Raw genomic sequence first — 23716 nt, 5'->3', positions numbered from 1 at the left:
GATAGGAAGTATAATTTTGTAAAATATGTTTATATAGTGGATTTTTTTTTCTAAAAAATAAAAAAAATAAAAGTTATACTATCTTTATGTGTTAGGCGTATGGAAGCAATGTGTGCAAGTAAAGGAAAGATCAAAGTGCCTTCTACCTGGAAAAGAGTGTTATTTACAAATCTTTTTTTTTTTTTTTTTTTTAGCAGTCAAAATCCGTAACAAAGTCGATGCAAAGGACGAAAATTGAGTTTCTTTCACGAATTTTTGACCGCTACAAAAAAAATCAATTTTTCGGTAGTGAGAAGCTAGCAGATCCAAAGAGCTCAATAAGTCGAATCCCGACGTCGCCATAGTCGATCTCGGCGGGGCACGATCGAAGGCGTTGCGAAGCGGAGAGGTCGCCGCCGTTCCAGAAGCTTCCGAAGGCGAACTCGCCCCTCCCGGAGAGTTCCTCGAGAACTTTTACAATTTCATCCATGGAGCCAAACTGGAGGGAGTCGAGCGAGATCGAGATCGAGTCGAAGGAATTCCCAAGGCTGTACACGTCTTCTTTGTTTATTATCTCTACGCTACTTTTAACTGACGTATTCATTATCCTCGTCGTCTTCGTCTTCCTCCTCCGGGCCTTGAATTTCTTGGCGTATTCTTTCGTCTTCTTCACGAGCTTGTTTGGGAGTTTAAGGATTAGGACGATGAGGATTTGGAGGATGAGACATTGGCAGCAGCAGCATAGGACAATGCAGTCGGCGGCGAACATGTTTCCTTCGGACATGTCGATTTCGAATTTCCTCAGGAAGGAAAGAGCGACGACGGCGACGACGGACAGAAAGAAAATATATAGAGATTGGGAAGGAAGAAGGGGATAAAAGAGAGTCATATGTTTTTTTTTTTGTGTAGAAAAGGAAGTGTAAGAAGTTTGTGATGTAGGAAGAAGGTAGGAATTATAATGTGTGAAGCAATGAGAATAATCATTCATGCTTCATAAGTTAAGCAAATAAACACTATTTAGTTATGAGTCGTAGTCGATGACTTCATCCTCAAAATATGGGATTTTGGGACATGTGCTCCAAATCAAATTTCATATATATAAATATAAATATATATATGTATATGTACGGGTATAAGTCATGATTTCTTTACCCACTATCCGATGATCACGAGTCCACCCCCACATCATCACGCCATTTCTTACGGACTATCTAAATAATTTATTTTCATTTACAGTTGATGTATTCTTCACTATATTATCAATTTACCCTCACTTTTATTTCACACTTTACAATGATATTTTTAAAATTTCCGTCTAACACACATTCACTCATCAATATAATACTATTTTCACTTAATCCACAATAAAAAGATAATAATAATAATAATACAATACATGTGGGACAGAGGGACTATATGTTAACATGGAACAAATGTATGACATGAACCTAAATCACATAGTAACAAAGAGTGTAACACATTTTAATTCCAGCCATTCATTGTGTGTACTATTATTACGTGACGATGCTGATTAGAACTAATCAACATCGTAACTATCCCGGTGAACTATTCTCTTAAGGAAAAGGATGTAAGATGTTTGTCCTAGACTCATTCATGCCTTGCACCCTACACTTGGTAAAAATAATAATAATAATATGATAAAAACAGATTCTTGCAACATGGTTATGATCTCTACCTTGTGAAACCATCCTACCTAAAAAGGATCCTCAGAAAACTTGGCTTAGCAACATAGATTTCCTCGGAAAATGCACATTTTGATTCACTAATTATGGCAAGTCATTGTGATTCAAGGCAGCCTAGCTTCATGAGATATACAACTAACAAAAAAAAAAAAACACAATGACATATAGAGAAACCAATCAAGTATACAAAGATTTCCCATCAGAAAATAACTCCTTAAAATGTAACCTAAAGCAATGCATATAAAATTAGTTGTTAGGCTTTAATTTACAGGAAAAGAAATGCCTGAATATATTGACCTAAAAAATCATACAAGCATTTAAACTCATGTAATACCTATTTTTCAGTTAAAATATTACATAAAACATATTTTCTACAAAAATCACATCCAACATTTATTTACATTACATTATTATTTGGTAATGTAGCGAGATACTTTTTCACGTAAAGGAAAAAATATATAGATATATATATATGTATCACATAAAACAATTTCAGTAGCAAGTAATTGTGATCACATTGTTGTCACATCATTATTTGATCTATCACAATACTACTTTTAACATACTGTGAATAAAATCTCTAAAACAACTACTAAAAATGACGACTACAATCATCACAAAATAGTATACCAATGCAACAATATCTCCCTAACTAAAATGATTAAAACATGTAAATACAAAATATGTACTTTATATCGCCTAAAGGATTATCAAATTACAATGAATTGTCAAACATCCTCGCTAGAAGCAACACAAAGCACATGCCACATCATGAGAGAAACTCAATTTGAAGAATATTCTATAGCGACAAGAACAAAAGCGAAACAAAAAAACACATAAATCTAAAGAACAACTGAACAATTGCTAAACAGCATGACAAAATACCGAATAAATATTTATCAGTGAATGTATATAAATCTGGGAGCTAAAAAAATTTACACAAACAACAACTTAGAGCAAATTATTCACCTTCCCCTTACGTTTTGTCTGTTTTAGAAGCTTCTAATTTCTCATGTTGCTTTCGGTTGTAGAGCTCTTCAATTTGTGCTTTAGTACACCTTTTCCCTTTCTTGATTTACCTCAGTATGAACCTCTCTATGAAAAGAAGCAACATTCAAACAAAGATCAGACTCGTAAGATAATAAATAATACGTGCCGCTACAGACATAATGATCTCAGAAGCAAATAATTTGACCGAAAGTTCAGGGCATTACATTAAAGTAATTTTCAAGAGCACATAACAACCAGTTGTTAGAAAATAGGCTGAATAAATAGCCATAGAAAGCCAGAAGCTTACAGTTTATGTTAACTCTTGTCGAATGTAGGGATAGGGCTCTGCTACTTTTGTTTATTTAGAAGTAAATTATCTCCATCGACGCCATTTGTGCCAGGGGCTTCTCCTGCAGATGCATCATTCCCTTAAGGGGCAGGGGATTGGTTCTGCACAAAACTGTTCCTGAAGAAATGAAAAAACAGTACTTCTCTTGATCTCGTTCACCAATGATTTGATTCTCCTACCACCATTTTGTTGTAAAATTACAGTAGTGTCGGTAATACTTGATAGAGCTTGATTTACCTCTTTTCCGTTTGGATGTCAGCATATCAATCTGTCCTGATTGTTTCTCCAGATGGCTTCACAATTCCAGCTATTTTGACTGGAAAAAGTTTGTGCTGTAATTTTGGCTACCAAATGCCATCCTCCGAAACCATCTAAATTCATCGGATCGTTGAGTGGCATTGAACATTTCACTTTCTCCCAGTCTCATTCCATTTGTCAAATCCGAGGTACCCATTTGGTCGAAAGCTCTCACAACCTGAAAGGAATAAAATCATTGGTGACGCTCCATCAGCATTAAAGTAAAAGTAAATGTGAAGAAGTTTTAGTTCGCGTGACAACTTGCCTGCCCCATTTTTGGCCTCTTAATGGCTGAGTGGCGTACACAAGCCGCAGCAGCTTCAATCAGTTGGAACATCTCAGCATCAGGATAACTTCCTTGGAGCCTCGGATCAGATAGTTCGTGGAAATCCTGTGTCTCAATCGCATGACTCAACAAGGGTCGTGCCTGAGAAAGATAATAAGGTACATGATAAAAGAATGATGCAATTTTGATAATTACCATAAGTTTGAGCTTTACCCATTCAACAAGGCTCTCTTCCCCTTGTGGCTGAGATGTATCTACAGGCTTCCGACCAGTGATTAATTCCAAGAGCACAACTCCAAAGGAGTACACATCAGACTTTTCAGTTAACTTGCCACTGGAGGCGTACTCGGGAGCCATGTATCTTAAGGAAAACAATACACAAATACAAGATCTTAGAATGACGATAAAAGTAAATAAATAGTGTATTGAAAGCTTGTATTTAGCTTCAGAGAACCCAAAGACCAGCCAGCGTTACCACTTACCCAAAGGTTCCCATCACACGTGTAGTGATATGTGTGTTTGCATCTAGAGCTAATTTCGCGAGTCCAAAGTCAGAAACCTGAAAAAGTAGTTTTAGAAATAAGTCCTAAATGTTTGTGGGTGTGGGTGGGGAGGGGAATAGAACATGCTTGATATTAGTAATACCCGGGCTTCAAAATTGTCATCTATAAGAATATTTGATGATTTGATATCCCTATGAATAATACGGGGATGACCTGAAACAACTCAAGAAACAAGTGATCAGTTAAAAATACATACGATAAAATAAGGAAAAATAGAACTCTCTCCATCAAGTATTTGGTCCATACTTACAATCACAAATTATAGAATTACATTTATAAGATGGTCAAATTTAAATTAGAGACTTTCCATGACACAACGGAAGGAAGAAATAAAGGTTGCTTTATTCATTGATCAAAGGATGAAAAAATGAGGATGACTTTTTATATGATTAAATATGTAAGATATGCGGAATTTAGAGGAGCTTTACAGTCTTCATGAAGGTAGGCTATTCCACGAGCTGCACCAACAGCAATCTTTACACGTGTATCCCAATCCATGACAGGCCTACCTTCACCTGAGAAGCAAAGAGGCAATATATGACCAATATCTTGTAAAAAACTCATCTTATGATATCAAATGCAATTCTTACCATGAAGATGGAAGTACAGGGTGTTGTTAGGGAGATAATCATAAACAAGCAGCCTACTGTCATTAAAAATGCAATAACCCACAAGTGAAACCAAATGACGATGGTGTATACGGCTTATTATCTCGACTTCAGCTTTAAATTCTCGCTCCCCCTGCCGCCCACCAATCTTTAGTTGCTTAACTGCCACCACTCTACCGTCCACAAGAGTTCCTTTGTATACAGAACCAAACCCACCTTCCCCTAAGAGATTCTCGACTGAAAATTCATTTGTGGCATCAAGTAATTCCTTATAGGTGAACCATGACCTTGAATTGTTCAAACCACCAGATTTGTGAGGTGAGTTAGAAGTACCACCGCCAGCGCCACTTCCACTGTTGGGTGCTGATATTTGCTCTTTTTGAAAGCTCTTATCTGCATACAAACTCTGTTAATTATTGAATTTCCTTCCACATTTAATATAAGGTACGCATACATGCCAAAAAAAATAAATAAAATAAAGTTTCTAATCCACATACTACAATGCTTACCTGATTCAAGAGTAGAACCAATAGAGATAGGCATAAGGTAGCTACCAGTGCGTTGATGAGCCCTTTTCTTCCGCTTCCACACAAAACAAGCGGCACTTCCAAATATTCCAAACAACAGCAGAGTAAGAACCAGAACAACTGCCACAGTACCTCCGGTTACGCCACCATCACTTGTGGATTGTGATCCTTTCGGAGAATTGCTAGTGGAAATATTTTTGCTAGTATTTGCTGGCGGCGCTGCGGGTGATGATGTCAGTGAGCCAGAGGGAGAAGGCGGTGATCTTGGAGGATAATTTGAAAATGGAGTATGTGGAGAAGAAGATATAGCTGGCGGCGTGGGGGTATTATGGGGAGGCTCAAGTGGTGCTGGTGGTGGTGAATTTTGGGGTGGTTTTGCTGGTGCATGTGGAGATGATGGTTGTGGTGGCGAACCACCGGTAGGAGGCTGTAGTTGTGGAGGTGAATGTTCTGGTGGTTTTCTAGCTGGTAGAGGTGGGTGATTATTTGGTGGTTTGACAGGTGGTGGATGTGGATTTTCAGGAACTTCGGGCGATGGGGGTGAAGGGGGATTAGGTGTCTTGGGAAGTGGGGAACTAGGAGGCTCAGATGGTGGAGAGGGTGGTGGCAATGTAGTCGGTGGATTCAGTGGCGGCGGAGACAATGTTGGCGGAGGATTAGACAGTTGAGGAGGTAGAGTTGAAGGCGGAGGTGGTGGACTGGCTGTAGGTGGAGAAGCCATGGATGGAGGTGGAGGTGGTGTCACATTTGACGAAGGAGGGGATTGCGGCAATGGCGAGACAGTTGGAGAAGAATTCAAGTTGGGTAAAGGTGAGCTAGGAGGGTCTGCTAGAGATGTATTGAACTGAGGTGCAGGTGCACTAGGAGATTTTAGTGGTGGATTAAGCTGTGGCGGCGGTGCAGACGACGAAGAGTTTGGTAAATTAGGAGGTGAAGAAGATGGCTGAGAGCTGAAGGCAGATAGTGGAGTACCAACTGCAGGAGAAATTCGGGATGAAGATCTGGATGACATCTTGCAATGCTCAAGATCAATCCACCTTCGTAAATTCCTCCAGAACACCAAATTACCTACTTTAATGTCAAGAATTTCAAATTTACTTACTAGAAATCTACACCAAAATTCAACTGTGCACACCAAAAAAAAAAAAATCCTAACGTTCAGCTAGAGCAGTTCAGAATCTTCAGATGGCTTCTACATGATGAAAAACAAATCTCTCCATAAAATTTAACCATACTTTAAAATTGAAACTTACAGGAATCGATCAGCTATCACCTTCACTGAAACCCTAGTGCTTCAATCTGCTTCTAACAACAGAAGAAATCAATTGCCTGCATCAATTCAAACTAGCAGTAAAAGAAAACGAAATTCACAGAACATTCTTCGAAAAAACCGCAATTTCATCACCAAAAACAGAAAAAATCTAGCAAATAAACCTCAAATCACACACTTCAATCTCTTAACTGCACATCCAAAACTCACCCAAATCGGAGGCTCCTCTCAGTGCTCGGAAACCGTAAGCTTCAACCTAAAACACGGAGAATAACCCCTCAGATAATTCATTAACAAAAATCGACAAAACAGTGACACCCGACACTTCCAGACAAATTCCGCAATAAATATTCCTTAGTTCCTCCTGCTTGGATTGGCGATTCCTGGGGCAGAGTTCGTGCTCGAGAATTGATAATGATGAAGGTCGCCATCAACAATGATTCTGTGCTAATGGTGATTATCGCTTACAGTTTGAATGGCTAAGCGTCACTATTATGATATGCATTTGCAACTAATCCCAGCACCTTTAACTGTCTAGCCTCACAAGGTCCCGGGAGCTCGACTCCCGATCAATTACCACCGCCAACAGTGCGTGCCCTTGTGGGGCCCATCCTCCGGTTGGTGGGCTATGCCAAACTCTACTGTCTGTGAAATGTCTAAAATATCCTTCCTTTAAAACTCAATAAATTATTCTTTTTTAAAAATACTCAAATGGGCCAACTAATTCCTCTATTGGGCTTCGGCCCAAAGCCCAATTATAATGAAACTTTTTATTGTATATGTATTTTGATTTATTAATTATGTTTTGTATTAAAAAGTAAAATATATAATATCCAAAATTATTTGTAACTCATTTGTAGTTTGACTTTTCTTTTATTATTTTAAATCAAAATCAATATTTTTTTCGGCCTGTATTTTCGATAAAATTATATTATTTTTTTCACAAAAATCACTATAAAACTATATTTTTATTTTTATTATTATTTCATTACTTAATAACAATCGATGGTATTTATATTAAAATTTTTTTAAAAATATCAATTGTACTATTTTTATCAAAAACTATTAATTTCTATTTTTAAATAACATACAATTCAAATAGTAAATACTTTTAAAAATTATAAAATAAAATAAAATATTTGATTGATCGATTGATTGATAAAATAACAAAAACAGTACATTTTGTTGGTTGACTTGATTTGTAGATAAATAACTAAATAATATATATCATAACTGTTTAAATTTTTAGGTGAGACGATTATTTATATCACATAATTGATAAGGGATTTCAATATCAGCAACCACAATTTTTTAATTTTGTTTTTAAGTATGAAATTTAGATCATTTGTAAAATTAATTAAAAAAAAACGAATTATTTTGAATAGAATTAAGTTTGTTGCTATAATCATACTCCATCCGTCCCGCCAGATATGAGCACTTTTGTTAGGACACGATATTTTAGGTAGTGTAGATTAATAAATAATTAATAGTAAGTTATGATATTATTTTATTATTCTTTAAAATAGTAATGTTGTTTGTATTTTAAATATTTTTAGAGTTATATCTCAATATAAAAATATATATAACTATCATTTTTTATGTAATATAAATAAAAAATATAGTTATTTATTTATAATTAACTTAAAATTAAATTTATAAGAAAATGAGAAATTTTAAATATAGATAAAAAAATATTTGTTTATTAAAGAGAGATAGAAATAAAAGGGTTTTGAATACGTCTTCGTAAGAAGTTAAAAATTTAATTTAATTAATTTATATTCGTTGTTAAGTATGTTTAAGAAGAATAAATTTACTAAAAATAAAAAAATTATCTTTTGTGGAACAGACAAAGATACGGAGAGAGTATATCATATCACATGTAATAAACTATAAATATAATTTATAAAAAATAATACTCCCTCCGATCCCATAAATATAGTTTTAATTGGGTTGAACATGAAATTTAAAAAATATTGATATTATATTGATAGCCGGTAAAAAATATGGATAAAAGATTTTTTTGCCCTTCTTATGAGTGTATTAGTGTAAAAAATAGTAGCAATTTGTAATAAAAATGAAAAAGTAAGAATAGTTTTATGATGATATAATTATTTATAAAAATAAGACTATTATTTTAAAACAAACAAAAATGATAAATAAGACTATTGTATTGAAACGAAGGAGCAATAATAATATTGCACGTGTTACACGGCAGTTTATATAGAGTACTATAAAGAATATAAAATATCAAACACTTGTTTCTTTGAAGACACAAACTACTTTAATATAATAATGAAAATAAATTAATATCATATTGGTAAGAACATTAATTATTAAGTCACACGATAAATGAATAAATAAACAAATATGTCTGTATAATGGAAAAGAAGTGTGGGTTATTTAAATTCAGAATTTAAATATTGCATGATTAAGGTCAATGTAACAATAAATATATATACTATATTATAGATATAAATGATTTCTTCCCGCAACAATATATTACAGTAATATTTTAGATTTTGATAGCTTGCATTTACAGACAACGTATTAAATAATAGAAAAAAATACTCATTTCGTTCGGATAGAAAGTATACATATTTCTATTTTGGGACGTTAAATTACAAATTAATCATTTCATTAAATATCTCATTTTTTTCAAAAATAATTCTACTTTACCTCACATCATTAATTTTATACCAAAAAAATAAGGGCAAAAATATCGTTACACTACTTTTATCTATTCACTATCATTAAAATACTATTTTATACCAAAAAAATAAAAGCAAAAATGTCATTACACTACTTTTATCTATTAACTATAATTAAAATACTATTATTTCTTAAACTCCGTGCTAAAAATAAATGTATAATTTTTGCTTGGACGGAGGAAGTATATAGATAATTATTCAATAAAAATAAATAAATCAATCAATATACAATACAATCAGTATATTATGTGATGTGGGTTTAGTGTTTTGGTTTTTCTAAAAAAAAAAAATTACAGATAATTATCATTTAAAAAAATTATATTTTATCTCATAAAATATTAGTATATCAAATTATTATCACATAAATTTAAATCACTCAATCCATTATTAAACAAACTTTTGATTTAAAATTTTCTTTAAAATGACATTTTGATGGTAACTTTTATAAAAAATATATATATTTTTTATTGAATAGTAAATAATTTGATTTAAAATACTATTACAAAAATTTCAGAAAATCAAGAAGAGATAAACAATTACACAAGAACACAAGAATTTTGATAACCCAGTTCAATCAAAATGATTGACGTCTGGGGTCGCTACCAAGCTAGAACTTTTACTATAAAGTATGTAGGCGCATGTTAAATTGAGAATACATTGATATTTATAGGCTAAGTCTATGTCAATATATCAAAATCATATCCCTAAATTTAATGATTTAATTAGGTTTCATATATCAACAATCTCTCACTTGAAGACTGATTGCATCTTTCACTTTAACATTATACTTCATCGGTAATGACAACACAAAGCCTCCCTCTTCACTCATCGAAGCCAATTAAGGTTGAACACAACTTCAATTCATCTAAAGTCACCACCTTAGATTGTCTTTCAAGATTGCTCATAAATCAGCTCATTACACCCACTGCACGCGTTTTTCACCTCCCAAAGATATCAAAAGCACGCTTAAGGAAATATACTTATACCTCCATTGTAGTGTTGCCAATGAACGCGGTGTAGTACTATGAGCCTCCAAGGGTCGATACAGGAGTTGGTCCCCACAAGTCCGTTTTGACCAATTCCAATTTTTCCTTTTTCAGGTCTCCCCCACCTTTTGAGAACGTCACCTTTCGCTGCTTCCCAAATATACAGTCCTCGCATACTTCAATATCGACGGACTTAACACCTGACAATCTTCCCTTTGAAACGAGCTCCCTTATCCCATTCTCGCTCATATGTCCGAGACGAGAATGCCATAAATTTGTGTCGTCATTTATGGCCACATAACTGATTCCGTCTTGCATGCTTTTCATCATATAGAGAGTTCTATCTCTTCTTCATTGGGCCGCGACAATGGATCTTTGGGTTACCTTCCACGACTTAGTTTAAAAAATTGTCGAGTAACCTACCTCATCCAATTGTCCCACGGAAATCAGATTCCGTTTCAGACCCGGGACATGCCTCACGTTATTCAGTCTCCACTCCCCACTATTTGGTGTTCTGATTCAAACTATCTCTTTACCTACAATTTTCAGTGTCTCATCATCTGCAAGATAAACATCACCAAAATTACATGCGGTATAGGATTCCATGATTCCCGAATCACTGCATGAGTGAAATGACGCTAATGAGACCAAAATCCATGACTCTATTGGACTACTGTCGCTCAGAATCAGCGCATTGGATATCTTCTCCGCTGCGTTTTCCGAACCCTTATCCTTCTCCAGCGCCCTGCACTGTCGTTTCAAGTGCCCCTTGCAGTTCCAACATACCACATGATGTTATGAGAAAACGAGAAAGAAAGCAAATAAAGAACACAGAGGTTTTACGTGGTTCGGTGACGGTGTGTCAACCTACATCCACGGGCAGGAACCGGAGAGATTTTATTATACTGATTCAGAGATTTACAATGTGTCATCCGACTAAGAACCATAGTTGTCTATTTATAAGTACCCCAAAACACCCTAAACCCTAAGCCTATTTGTTATTAATTAGGATAAGCCCAAAAGGAACCCTGCCAATTGAAACAGCCCTTTCGCTTTGGTTTAGGGTCGGGTAGACCGCTAAATCCAAGTCACGTTTCAACAATCTCCACCTTGACTTGGAGTTTCTCCAACCGCCAAATGTTCGTCAGTATCTCTCAGTCGTCTCCTTCCTGCCAGATGCCCCGAGAGGGCTTTACCTCCTACGAATATTCACCAAGTTCAAGCAGTGCTCAAACTTCTCCGTCGGTAGCGCCTTTGTCAACATATCAGCTGGATTGTGTTCTGTAGCTATTTTCTGAATAGAAAACTTGTCTTCCTCCAGAACATCACGGATAAAATTCAACCTTACATCAATATGTTTGGTTCTCTCATGATACACTGGATTTTTAGCCAAACTCAAAGCACTTTGACTATCACAGAATAACACCGGTTTTTCCACCTTCAGACCCAAACTCTGTACCAGACCATATAACCAGATACCCTCCTTAATACCTTCAGTCATTGACATGTATTCCGCCTCAGTCGTCGACAATGCAACCGTAGGTTGTAAAGTAGACTTCCAACTGACTGCACATCCAAACAGAGTGAAGATAAAACAAGTTAGTGATCTTCGTTTCACTAAGTCACCCCCGTAATCAGAGTCTGCATAGCCAACAAGACCATCACCATGGCCTTTATCATCATATACCAGACAAATATCAGACGCTCCTTTCAAATATCGCAAGATCCACTTTACAGCTCCCCAGTGAGCTTTACCCGGATTAGCCATAAACCTGCTCACCACACTAACCGCATAAGCGAGATCCGGTCTCGTACATACCATCGCATACATAAGACTTCCAACTGCACTTGAATATGGAACCGTCTTCATGTAACTAACCTCTTCATCTGTAGCCGGTATAGTGCTTCGATCAAGTTTAAAGTGTGCCGCCAAAGGGGTACTTACCGGTTTGGACTGATCAACAGAGAATGCCTGCAAAACTTTCTCAATATACTTTTCTTGAGAAACCCATAACCGTCTTGCTTCTCTATCACGCCAGATCTCCATACCAAGTATTTTCTTTGCCGCACCCAAATCCTTCATCTCAAACTCACCTTTTAGTAGAGCCTTCAAGTCATTAATTACAGTCATGTTCTTAGCTGCAATTAACATATCATCCACATACAACAGCAGATACACAAAGGAATCAGTAGAAACTTTCTTCGAGTAAACACAGTTATCAAACTGATTACGAGTATAACCATTAGACACCATGAATGAGTCAAATCTCTTGTACCATTGCCTCGGAGACTGCTTCAAGCCATACAGAGATTTCTTTAACAAGCATACCTGGTCCCCTTTAGAACTGTAGAACCCCTCCGGTTGAGACATATAAATCTGTTCTTCTAGATTACCATGAAGGAATGCTGTTTTTACATCAAGCTGCTCCAGCTCCAGATCAAAAGCACCCACCATTGCCAAAAGAACCCGAATGGTTTTGTGTTTCACCACAGGAGAAAAGACTTCATGGTAATCGATTCCTTCCTTCTGTGAAAACCCTTTTGCCACCAGTCTCGCCTTGAACCTAGCAGGTTCAACACCAGGAATTCCCTCCTTTCTTTTAAAGACCCACTTGCATCCCACTGGCTTCACCCCTTTTGGTAGTGCAACAAGATCCCAAGTCTTGTTCTTTTCAAGAGACTGCATCTCTTCATTCATTGCCATAATCCAGGTTTCTGCATCTTTAGTCGCCACAGCTTCTTTATATGTCTTTGGCTCATCAGAGCCAAGATCATCACCAACCGCTAGTGCATAAGCAACAGAATCCATGTCACACGTATTGACACATCCTGCAAACCTAGCTGGTTTCTGAATATTTCTCTTTCCCTTTCTTGCTGCTATGGAATCTTCAACCCCCGTACCAGCGTCATCAGCTTCCCCCTCAACCGGTTTCCCTTGAGGTTTTGACTGATCTGGTTGATCGGATTGATCAATAGTATTATCCTGCTGCTTTTCCTCAAACACAACTCTGTCATGAGTCTCAAACTCCACTCTCTGGTTAGCACCACAATCTTTTGTACCTGCAATACTTTCACAACCTCTACTCTGATCAAGCATAGCAGATTCATCAAAGGTTACATCTCTGCTAATAAGAAATTTACCAGGATTTTTACCTTCTGTACACCACAGTCGATAACCTTTTACTCCTGTTGCATACCCTAGAAATATGCATTTTACCGCCCTCGGCTCCAGCTTACCATCATTCACATGAGCGTATGCAGGGCATCCAAATATTCTTAGATTAGAGTAATCAGAGGGTTTACCGGACCATACCTCTTGAGGAGTCTTTAAGTCAATTGCAGTTGATGGAGATCTATTAACCAGATAGCTAGCAGTGTTTACTGCTTCAGCCCAGAATTGCTTAGACAAGCCAGCAAATATGCGCATACACCTAGCACGCGCCATGAGGGTTTGATTCATTCGCTCTGCAACTCCATTTTGCTGTGGTGTGTGTCGTACAGTGCGGTGCCTCACTATACCTTCTTTCTTGCAGAAATCATCAAATGGAGCGTTGCAGAACTCCAACCCATTATCAGTTCTTAGAGTCTTGACCTGTTTACCCGTCCGTTTTTCAACCATGGTCTTCCACTCCTTGAACTTCCCAAACACCTCATCTTTAGTCTTTAGAAAGTACAACCAGACTTTTCTCGAATAATCATCTATGAAAGTGACAAAGTAAGAACATCCGCCCTGCGATTTCACCGGAGAGGGACCCCATAGATCTGAATGAACATACTCCAGAATTTCTTTTGAAGTGTGATGACCGGTACTAAACCTCACCCTGCGTTGCTTCCCTTTTACACAAGCCTCACAGAATTGAATTTTACCTATCACATCCCCACCAAATAAACCCTGCTTGCTCAAGACAGACAACCCTAGCTCACTCATGTGACCTAATCGCCGGTGCCACAAATTTGTCCTGTCATCATGTTTATCCAAGGACTGAGATACCGCCGCCGTTCCCATCACTGAACTGCCCTGTAGAAAATAAATTCCATGCTGCAGTTTTCCCTTCATCATTACCAGCGCACCTTTCAGGACTTTCACCCACTCACCTTCACCATGATATTTTAAACCATTCTTGGCTAAGGTCCCAAGAGAAATCAAATTCTTTCTGAGTTCAGGAACATACCAACAGTCAAATTTCCTGACAGTACCGTCATGCAATTTTATCTGCACTACCCCGCTCCCTTTTATGGCTAGAACCCCATCATCACCTAACTTCACCGTTCCATTCCACTCCTTAAAAGAAGTGAGTAGATCACGAGAGAACGTCATATGGTGAGAAGCACCGGTGTCCATAATCCAGGAATCAGCAGTACTAGCACTACACGCTGTCAGAACTTCACCAAAGTCCCCATCATCAGAACTGTCTTGTACCACAGCAGCACTGCTGCCACTGTTACTAGAATCAACTTTTGTATTTCCCTTCTTTTGTGGACAATCCTTTTTAACGTGCCCTTTCTCCTTGCAAAGATAACACTTAACTTTGCTAGAGGATTTTGATTTTGAACGCGACCTCCCATTCCCGCTACCCCTCTCATGTGGTCTTCCCCTACCTGCAAACAGACCTGAACCAGAACCCTCTTCCAGAGAAACCTTTCTTTTCAATTCTTTGGACATAAGGGCATCTTTCACATCATTAACAGAAATTGTAGTTCTACCATATAGCATAGTATCTACAAAATTCTCATATGAACCAGGTAGTGAACACAATAAAATTAGGGCTTGGTCTTCATCATCTACTTTAACCTCAACTCCTTGAAGATCAAGAATGATACGGTTAAAGGTATCAAGATGATCCTTTACCTGAGTACTTTCGGACATCCGGAGGGTGTAAAGACGTTGCTTCTGATATAGCCTGTTCGTGAGGGAGTTGTTTTGGTACTTCTCACACAGTTTATTCCATAACCCAAAAGCCGTTGTCTGATCTACAACCTCCCGTAACACCTCATCAGTAACTGACAGCAAGATCGCGGAATGAGCCCTTGCCAAAATCTCCTTATTTACCTCCTCCTTCGTGTCTTTAGGAAACTTGTCTTCTCCCTCCAACGCAGCCGCACATCCTTGTTGAACCAGAAGTGCCCTCATCTTGACCTTCCAGAGCGTGAAGTCATTCGACCCATTAAACTTCTCCAGATCAAATTTATACGAGGACATTTTCAATCAATGAGATATGGCTCTGATACCACTTGTTATGAGAAAACGAGAAAGAAAGCAAATAAAGAACACAGAGGTTTTACGTGGTTCGGTGACGGTGTGTCAACCTACGTCCACGGGCAGGAACCGGAGAGATTTTATTATACTGATTCAGAGATTTACAATGTGTCATCCGACTAAGAACCATAGTTGTCTATTTATAAGCACCCCAAAACACCCTAAACCCTAAGCCTATTTGTTATTAATTAGGATAAGCCCAAAAGGAACCCTGCCAATTGAAACAGCCCTTTCGCTTTGGTTTAGGGTCGGGTAGACCGCTAAATCCAAGTCACGTTTCAACACATGACTTGCATATTCCTTGTTCTTATTCTTCGGCTTCAACTTTGACCATTTTTATCTTCACCATTTCCCTTTGCCTCAGATCTAAATTCATCCGAGACATTCTCCCAAAGGGTTAGTCGAACCGCACTCATTATCTTCCTGTCAATCTTTTTGTACTCAGCTTCATCCATGTCTTTGGATTTCTCCTTCAACGCCGCCTCTAGATCTTTACCATACAGGTAATCTTCTATCTACATCTTTCAAAAACCGAAGTTCATTCTATCAAATACCTTGACAGCACGACGATCACCCATCTTGACTCCCACAAACAAACCTAAGGCTCACTTGATAAGAGAGCACAACGGATATCTCCTCCGCTGCGTTTGTCGAAACCCTTATTTTTCCCTATCCACCTTGCACCGGCTATCACAAAGGGACCCGATGTCTGACCTACTAGAACTGTCGGGACCGACCCAACACTGCCAACAGACTTTCGACACAAGGCATCTCCGCAGGTCACAAGGGATTCCCACATCCACAATCAATATTCGATGTCTCCCTGTCCACCTTACCAACGAACCAGACTCTGATACAATTTGTTACGAAAATTCTAGAAAATAAAAAAGAGACAAACAAGGACACAACAACACAAGAATTTGGTAATCCAGTTCAATCATAATGATTTACGTCTAGGGGCGCTGCCAAGCCAGAAATTTTACTATAAAGTACGCAGACTATGTTAAAATGAGGATACATGGATATTTATAAGTCTAAATCATATTTCTAAAATCTAGAATATAATATCTAAATCATATCCAAATCATATCCCTAGATTTTATGAAATAATCAGGCTTCATATCTCAACAAATACAAACCAAACAAACACATTGTGTTATTGTTATCCACAAACTTAAAATTAAAATTAGAAAATGAAATATTCACTGGCGCTCGAATTGAGTTCAGAGTCGATAAGCGAGTGGGAGCTTGAGTCGTAATTCGCCTCGATCACATATGCTGTCAGCGATTGAATATCGATTGTCTATGATCGGACTCGACAGCTCGCCCAAATCAATTGGCGCCGGACTGGTAGCGGAAGGCGCACGGATAATAAATACATTTACAACTTACAATATATTACACAAATATCATTATTTTTATATTATATCATACTAACAGTTGTATTTTTATCTTATTCTTTTTTTAGTACAAACTAATATACTAATATTTAAAAATCCACGTGCAAAAAAAGTAAATTACATTTTTCTTCCAAAATAAAGATAATATATTTTTATTAGAAACTTTGTATTTACTTGTCTGGTTTTACACCTGATTTTACTATTTCAATTTTTTTTCCCTCCAAAAATATCAAATCAAATACCCAATTTTTATTTATTTTATTACACTAAAATTTAATTTTACATTCAAAACATCACATCAACACATATTTATATCACATCAAACAACTATTTCAATTCAAAATGTTACTATTCAAAATCAAAACCCACAACTAAAACCTCACAAGTAAACACACAATATTAGCTTCAAATATAAATCAAACACTTTAATAATGTTTTCTTTCCATCTGCCAAATTTATTCTCGATTCGTTCGTTAATTTATTTCATTAATATATTTGAAAAAGTCAAAATTTATATTTAATTATTACCATTTGTTCAATGCTTATTTAGTACAAATGTCACTAGTTTTATTACATTATATCTTTATTTTTTTTAATTTACTAACTAAATTTTCAAAAATATTTTCAATTATCTTTTTACTTTTTCTAAAAATTTTCTTTATTGTTGTTGTATTCAATTAATATTAATAATATTCTAGCATTTTTCAAATTAAACATTGTGTCAAAGTTTTGTTATTTCTACATTTTGTCAATTATTTAAACAGACATTTATTGATGGCGGAAAAATTCGTTATCATACCCGTGACAATTGAAATGGTAAAATATTTTAAGATTATTTTTTATTTTTTTGATTTATGTGTTGAATGATTTTTTTAACAATACACAGTAAAATTCGAAAATATTATCGAACTTGAATAATTAATTTGTATGTAGAAACAAAACAATAAATGCATGAAAATAAAAGGGCGACTCTCAATAGAAAATTCTCAATTAAATTTTATCTGATTGAAGATTCTTTTTTGTTGATCCCCTGAATGATTAAATAATTCCTAAGAAAACGTCTTGAAACGTCACCTGGTCGCTTACCACAACAGCCACCAACTGCCCCAAGCGTTAACCTGGTCGGTTACTACAACTGCCATCAACCGCCAGCATTAATCTCCTACTGACACGTGCCCTAACCGTCCCACCAACCGTTCCTGTCAATTATCGAATTCAACTGCTTGACTGACCACTCCCGTCAGCTAACTTTCACTATTGCCCTGCCTTCTTAAGACGGACGGCTGACCAACCGACCGCCTTACCTCCGAACGATCCGCCCAGAGAAATTCTTGGCCACCTGATGGGCCCATTGACGGGCCTACCTTCCCTCTTATTTTTGGGCTATCATCCTAATTATAAATTTTATACTCAACAATATGCGACAAAATTTAAAGCAAATAAAATTTGAGATAAAAATTATATTGCAATTTTTCATAGCATATTCGCTGGCCAAATTAGCTACGATCTTTTTAACTACTAGACGCGTTGTTGTATTATTATCCATATATATTTTATAATTTTTTTCTAAGGTTGAGACGGATTTAATATAAATGCTTTATTATAATGTTAGTTAAGCATTTATTGATGTAATTATATTACATGCGTACATTTACACACGTGTGAGTATATATTTTTATTTAATGAGTCCGGTACGTTTGTTTTGTAATATATAATTTTTCAAAAAAAATAATATATTACATATATTATTATCTTTATATAATTTAAACATTTTTTATATTTGATATAAAAATATATATATATATATTCTTTCAAATTATTTTTCAAAACAAATTAAAATATTTTTGACATTCATAATAATATCTATCAAATAAATGTCTAAAATATGATCCTATATTTATAATTGAAAAACATGTTTCATGTCACAAAAATTATTGTACTAGTAATGGAATTAAATTGAATTTTAATTTCTTAATAATTTTTACCGTTGAAGCAAACTCGTGCAATAAATATGTTACTACTTATAATTAGTTGTCGTTTTGTCATGTTATTCTAAGGAGAAATCTTATACGATCAAGATAAAGTATAATTAAAGAATCATAGTAATTAATACGTAAAAATATTTGTTGTAGATTGAAAGATGAAATATATTTATTTAAATTTTTTAATTTATTTTTTATAATTTTGTATAATTTACTTTTTATAAATTTTTTATTTTTCTAATTTTTTTAAAAAATTATTTTAAATTATAAAAATAAAAAGTTGTTTAAAAGAATAGAAAAAAATTGAATATTTGAAGAATAATAGTGAAAATTAGAGTTATGGTTGAAGTAAAATTATTGTAGCAACTGCATATTTAGAGTTAAAATTGAATAAATAAAATTGATAGATTGAAGATGACATAAATAAGTTAAATTTGGTGATAGAATCAATTTTTCAGACTCTAGACGGCAAATATTGAATTAATGCAAGGCAATATAATATAATTATATACTCTTACTTACCTCACAGAAAAGTAGTATTTATTTTTTCACATAAATATTTTAATATTAAAAAATTATATTGGTTTGTAATATACAAAAATATTTTTATATATATTATATAATATAAAAGTAATAATATATTTATAATATATTATAAATTGTATTTATATTTGATTATTTTATATATGAAAAATACATTGACAATATAAAATAATAATATTTTAGATTGAATATTTAATTAATTTTTTTTTAAGAATACATTTTGGTATTATACTATTGTGTACGTATTGTTATTTTTTATAATACTCCCTTCATTCAAGTAATAAATATACATTTATTTTTGGTACGAAGTTTAATAAATAATAATATTTTAATTATAGTTGGTAGGTAAAAATAATATAATAATATTTTTGTCCTTTATTTTTTGTATAAAAGTAATGATTTAATGTAAAGTAAGGATTTCTGAAAAAAAAAAAAAAAAAGGGTATTTAATAAAATACTTATTTTGTAATTGGACGTCTCAAAATTAAAATATGTATACTTTCTAGCACGACGAATGAGATTACTAAATAGTGCAATATTACACACTATAAGTTTCATTTTTTGGTAAAGAAATATTATTATTATTATTTTATTTTAAAAAGTAAAAATATTTATTTTTAACTATTATTTTTATAATTTGTATCCATTCAAATGAACACACAATTAGACGGATGAAGTATATCTCATTGTTATATTTATTTTTAGTGTATTATTTTATAAGTATATAATTTTTTTTTTGTCTACTTTGTTCTTATTTTTTTGTTTGAAATAATATTATAAAATATACATAAAGTAATACTTCCTCTGTCAATTTCTATTGTCCTAAAGTATATTTTTAGGTGACTGTCTTTTTATTATGAATGAACAAATTTGCCCTTAAATTTATGGTAGAGATTAAAAGTAATAAATGAATGAAGGGTAAAAATATAAAATTTGTATTTAAAAAATGAAATATAACAATAGTTGTTGAACGTCCCAAATAAAAAAATAGGACATTAATTTGTGGACGAGAATATTATATATATATGAAAAAATCTAAAAATAAAAATAGTAGCGGCAAGATTTTCAATAAAATAAGTAGTATAATATTAGTACGAAAATTTTGCGGCCACAGCTTATTCATTTTTCACATGTTAAATGCATCGTGTAGCACGTGTAATGGTGGTAAGGGTATATCGAAATTATTTAGTATTTTTAAATATTACAATTTTTTATAAATATTATATAAAAATATAATATACATATATTAAAACAATATATATTATTTATTAATAAAAAAATCAATAATTCGAATTTAATATTTTTTATATTATCAATATAATTTTTTAAATTTAATATAAATAATATATCCATTTAAAAATATAAAATGAGCAAACTCATCTTTTTATTACTCTCTCTGTTTCAAAATAACTTGCAAAGTCTATTTTAAATATCTTGTAATATTTTTAAAATAAAAAATAATTAAATATATTTAATTTTTATATCACACTCGAATAAATATATATTTTTTTTCTTTTATCGTATCACTTAATTCTTGAATTATCTTATTAATACTATCAATTAAGATTTATGTATCAGAAACAAATATTACATTATATTTGGAACAAAAGAGTATAATATTTTAGGGTAATTGATAAAAAAAATTTGAATGAACAATCTAAATCCAATATAAACTCCAAACAAACACACCCAACATATTGCTTTTTTACAAATAATAATAACAACAATAATAATAGTAATAATAAATCATATTACTGCCTCCGCCCCAACTAATTTATCTTCTTTAGCTTCAGAGTCTTAGGTATTGTCATACGAGTAAGTAATTAATAAGTATATTAGTGAAAATAATTATAATTTAATAAAAATAATTATAGATTAAAATTAAGATGACTAAATAATTTAATTTAAATTATAATTTTAAAATGTGATTAAAATGTATAATTATATTTTTTTAAAAAAAAAATTAAATGAGATTGACGAAAATAGAAAGAGTGGACAAATTAAGTAGACAGATATACAATATTAATAAAATTGAAACTAATAAGTGTAATTTGAATCATTCCTATTATGTGGCAGGCAGTACCTAAAAGGAATTATATTATACTATTTTCGTCCGGCTTTAAGGATCCAATTTATTTTTTATTTGTTGATATTTGAATATTAATTATTATATCAAAACGTAGTATAAATTAATAAAAAAAAATGCAAAAATATGTCTTATAATAGAAAAAATTAATAAGTGACCAAAAGTTAAATGAGACAGTAGAAGCAGACAGAATCAGTGTAATATTAATTAAATTGAAATTAATAAGTGTAATTTGAATAATTAGTACGTGTAACAGATAATGCCTAAATTACTGGTCTACGTCACCATTATTATTATTATTATTATTATTATTATTATTATGTTTAATTGCACAAAATTCGGGTCTAGTTTCACGAAATTGCCAAATTTTTTGTATTTTTAAAACTGCATCAAATTTTTTCATGGTTTTATGAACTTTGTGTCTAACCTCTTGACAATTCTTATTTAATGATATTTGGGGCGTGTTTGACAATTAGCTGGTAGTTGTTAACTGTTAGCTGATTCAATTAGTTGATAGGTGTTAGATGATTCGATTAGCTGTTTGTATTAAAATGTTTAATAAAACAACTATTTGATATTAGCTGTTTATACGTAAAATGACAATCGAGGACATTTCTATTTTATTCTTGAGTTTAGAATACTTAAAATTTTTTGTTATTAGTTATTGAAATTGTAAAAGTGTTATAAAAGTATTTATTTTTGTCACAGCTAAATTTAAAAAATAATATATTTTTATTATAATATATAAATAGTTTTTTTATTGAAAATGATGTAAATATAAAATAATAAATTTTTTATGTATATATTTATTATGTTAGTTATCAATTAGTTCATTATATTTATAATTTTCAATAAATTTAATTTATTTTTAGTATAAAATTTATATAATATAACTTTAATAAAAAAATAAATTATTAATATTTATATTTTTTATTTTATATTGATTTTAATAAATTTATATATTTTACAATTAAAATAATTTTTATATAAAAATTAATTATTTTAAATTTATAAAAGTAAAACTATAATATAATAAAATATTCTAATATAATTAATAAATAATCAAAATATATTTATTTGTGTAAAATGTATGATAAATTTTTAAGAGTATATAAGGAATAAAAAAATTTACAGAAAAAACTATTTCAAAACGTTTGGATAAGTTAGCTTTTCAGAAATTAGCTTTTTTGTTCCAAAAAGCTAATTTACCAAACAGTTAAATTAACTTTTTGACTGATCAAACAGTTAAAAAACTGTTCAATTTGAAACAATTTAATGCAATTTTAAAGGTACGAAAATTTGAAACAATTTCGTGAAATTAATAAATTTAGTGCAATTTAACGTTTCCATTATTATAGATAGTTTACCTTTCCCCATATACTAAATAAAATTTTCGCTATAAATAGTCGCCTCCGTAAACCCCTGAACTTTCATTCTAAAATTCCTCCATGTCTCTGATGATGAACTTCCGGCGACTGCACTTCCTCTTCGCCAAATTAGGGTTTCTATTCACTCACATATGGTCGATTATCGATCTCCTTCTCCACCGATCCTTCTTCCACTCCTCCGTCGCCGCCGATCCGCCGCGGAGCATCGATTCCTTCGCTGTGCGGCGGACGGCGGACGGCTCCGGCGACGGAGGCGATTGCGCGGTCTGCCTGTGCGGCGTCGGCGACGGGGAAGAGATCCGAGGGCTGAAATGCGGCCACGTGTTCCACCGTGCGTGCTTGGACCGTTGGATCGGATGCGGCCACTGGACTTGCCCGCTCTGCCGGAACTATTTCCGGTTCAATCCGGCCGCCGGAGATCGTCGATTCCCGCCGGAAAAAGAGGTTTTGGTTTTCAATTTCTGCCAATTTGAGTTTGAGTCGGTCGACGGAGATCGGTGGTGGTTGCGTTGAACTGCCATGGACGGAAGGTTGTAGAAGCTAGGGTATGGTCGGGGGTCCCGAGGTCCCGGGACTTGGGGGATATACAACGGAGGACTTTTTAAACCAACAAGTGTGTTGTAGTATAGAATATATAATATAGAGAGAGAGAGAGGTTTTAATTTGTTTGTAATTAACTGGATTGGTTAGTTGTTGGCCCATATAATTAATTAATTAGTTGTATTTTGAAATTATTTGGATCGAGTTATTTGTAAAATATTAGTGCTTGTTTTGTTATACTATCTTCGTATTGT

The 23716-nt window shown here is 33.6% G+C and overlaps 3 protein-coding genes across 17 annotated transcripts; 1 reads left to right on the top strand and 2 right to left on the bottom strand.

The window, feature by feature from the left end:
* Positions 1 to 89: 89 nt before the first annotated feature.
* LOC127261849 (uncharacterized) lies at positions 90 to 1223 on the bottom strand. Its single transcript, XM_051290271.1, has one exon. It carries the CDS (start codon positions 965 to 967, stop codon positions 275 to 277), a length of 693 nt encoding a protein of 230 aa, XP_051146228.1. The 5' UTR covers positions 968 to 1223; the 3' UTR covers positions 90 to 274.
* A 1128-nt stretch (positions 1224 to 2351) lies between these two features.
* Positions 2352 to 7039, bottom strand: LOC127261774 (proline-rich receptor-like protein kinase PERK9). 15 transcript variants are annotated; one of them, XM_051290155.1, is made up of 12 exons: positions 6737 to 7039; positions 6556 to 6631; positions 5285 to 6373; positions 4758 to 5168; positions 4596 to 4682; positions 4250 to 4320; positions 4087 to 4163; positions 3818 to 3965; positions 3584 to 3745; positions 3259 to 3496; positions 2980 to 3138; positions 2352 to 2777 (listed from the first exon to the last, which is right to left on the bottom strand). In XM_051290155.1, the coding sequence occupies exons 3-10, from the start codon at positions 6312 to 6314 to the stop codon at positions 3329 to 3331; spliced, it is 2154 nt and encodes a 717-aa protein (XP_051146112.1). In that variant the 5' UTR covers positions 6315 to 6373; positions 6556 to 6631; positions 6737 to 7039; the 3' UTR covers positions 2352 to 2777; positions 2980 to 3138; positions 3259 to 3328. The 15 variants fall into 15 exon arrangements, with proteins under 15 accessions (XP_051146112.1, XP_051146118.1, XP_051146123.1 ...); XM_051290161.1 differs by having other exon boundaries at positions 5285 to 6370; XM_051290166.1 differs by having other exon boundaries at positions 5285 to 6351.
* Positions 7040 to 22958: 15919 nt separating this feature from the next.
* LOC127261626 (E3 ubiquitin-protein ligase RHA2B-like) lies at positions 22959 to 23699 on the top strand. Its single transcript, XM_051289907.1, has one exon. The coding sequence runs from the start codon at positions 22983 to 22985 to the stop codon at positions 23433 to 23435; it is 453 nt and encodes a 150-aa protein (XP_051145864.1). The 5' UTR covers positions 22959 to 22982; the 3' UTR covers positions 23436 to 23699.
* The last annotated feature ends 17 nt before the right edge of the window (positions 23700 to 23716 follow it).

The sequence above is a fragment of the Andrographis paniculata genome, unplaced genomic scaffold, assembly GCF_009805555.1.
Source record: "Andrographis paniculata isolate CXL003 unplaced genomic scaffold, ASM980555v1 Contig64END, whole genome shotgun sequence".
NCBI lineage: Eukaryota > Viridiplantae > Streptophyta > Magnoliopsida > Lamiales > Acanthaceae > Andrographis > Andrographis paniculata.
This window is presented reverse-complemented; position numbering and strand designations above follow the sequence as displayed.

What these genes read in the sequence shown, in the direction of transcription:
- LOC127261626 (XM_051289907.1), top strand. Translation starts at nt 22,983, where the DNA reads ATGTCTCTGATGATGAACTTCCGGCGACTGCACTTCCTCTTCGCCAAA.
- LOC127261849 (XM_051290271.1), bottom strand. Translation starts at nt 967, where the DNA reads ATGAATGATTATTCTCATTGCTTCACACATTATAATTCCTACCTTCTT.
- LOC127261774 (XM_051290155.1), bottom strand. Translation starts at nt 6,314, where the DNA reads ATGTCATCCAGATCTTCATCCCGAATTTCTCCTGCAGTTGGTACTCCA. An exon ending in ATGACAATTTTGAAGCCCGG is followed by an intron (nt 4,164 to 4,249) that starts GTATTACTAATA and finishes CTACTTTTTCAG; the next exon opens with GTTTCTGACTTTGGACTCGC. An exon ending in AAGAGAGCCTTGTTGAATGG is followed by an intron (nt 3,746 to 3,817) that starts GTAAAGCTCAAA and finishes TATCTTTCTCAG; the next exon opens with GCACGACCCTTGTTGAGTCA.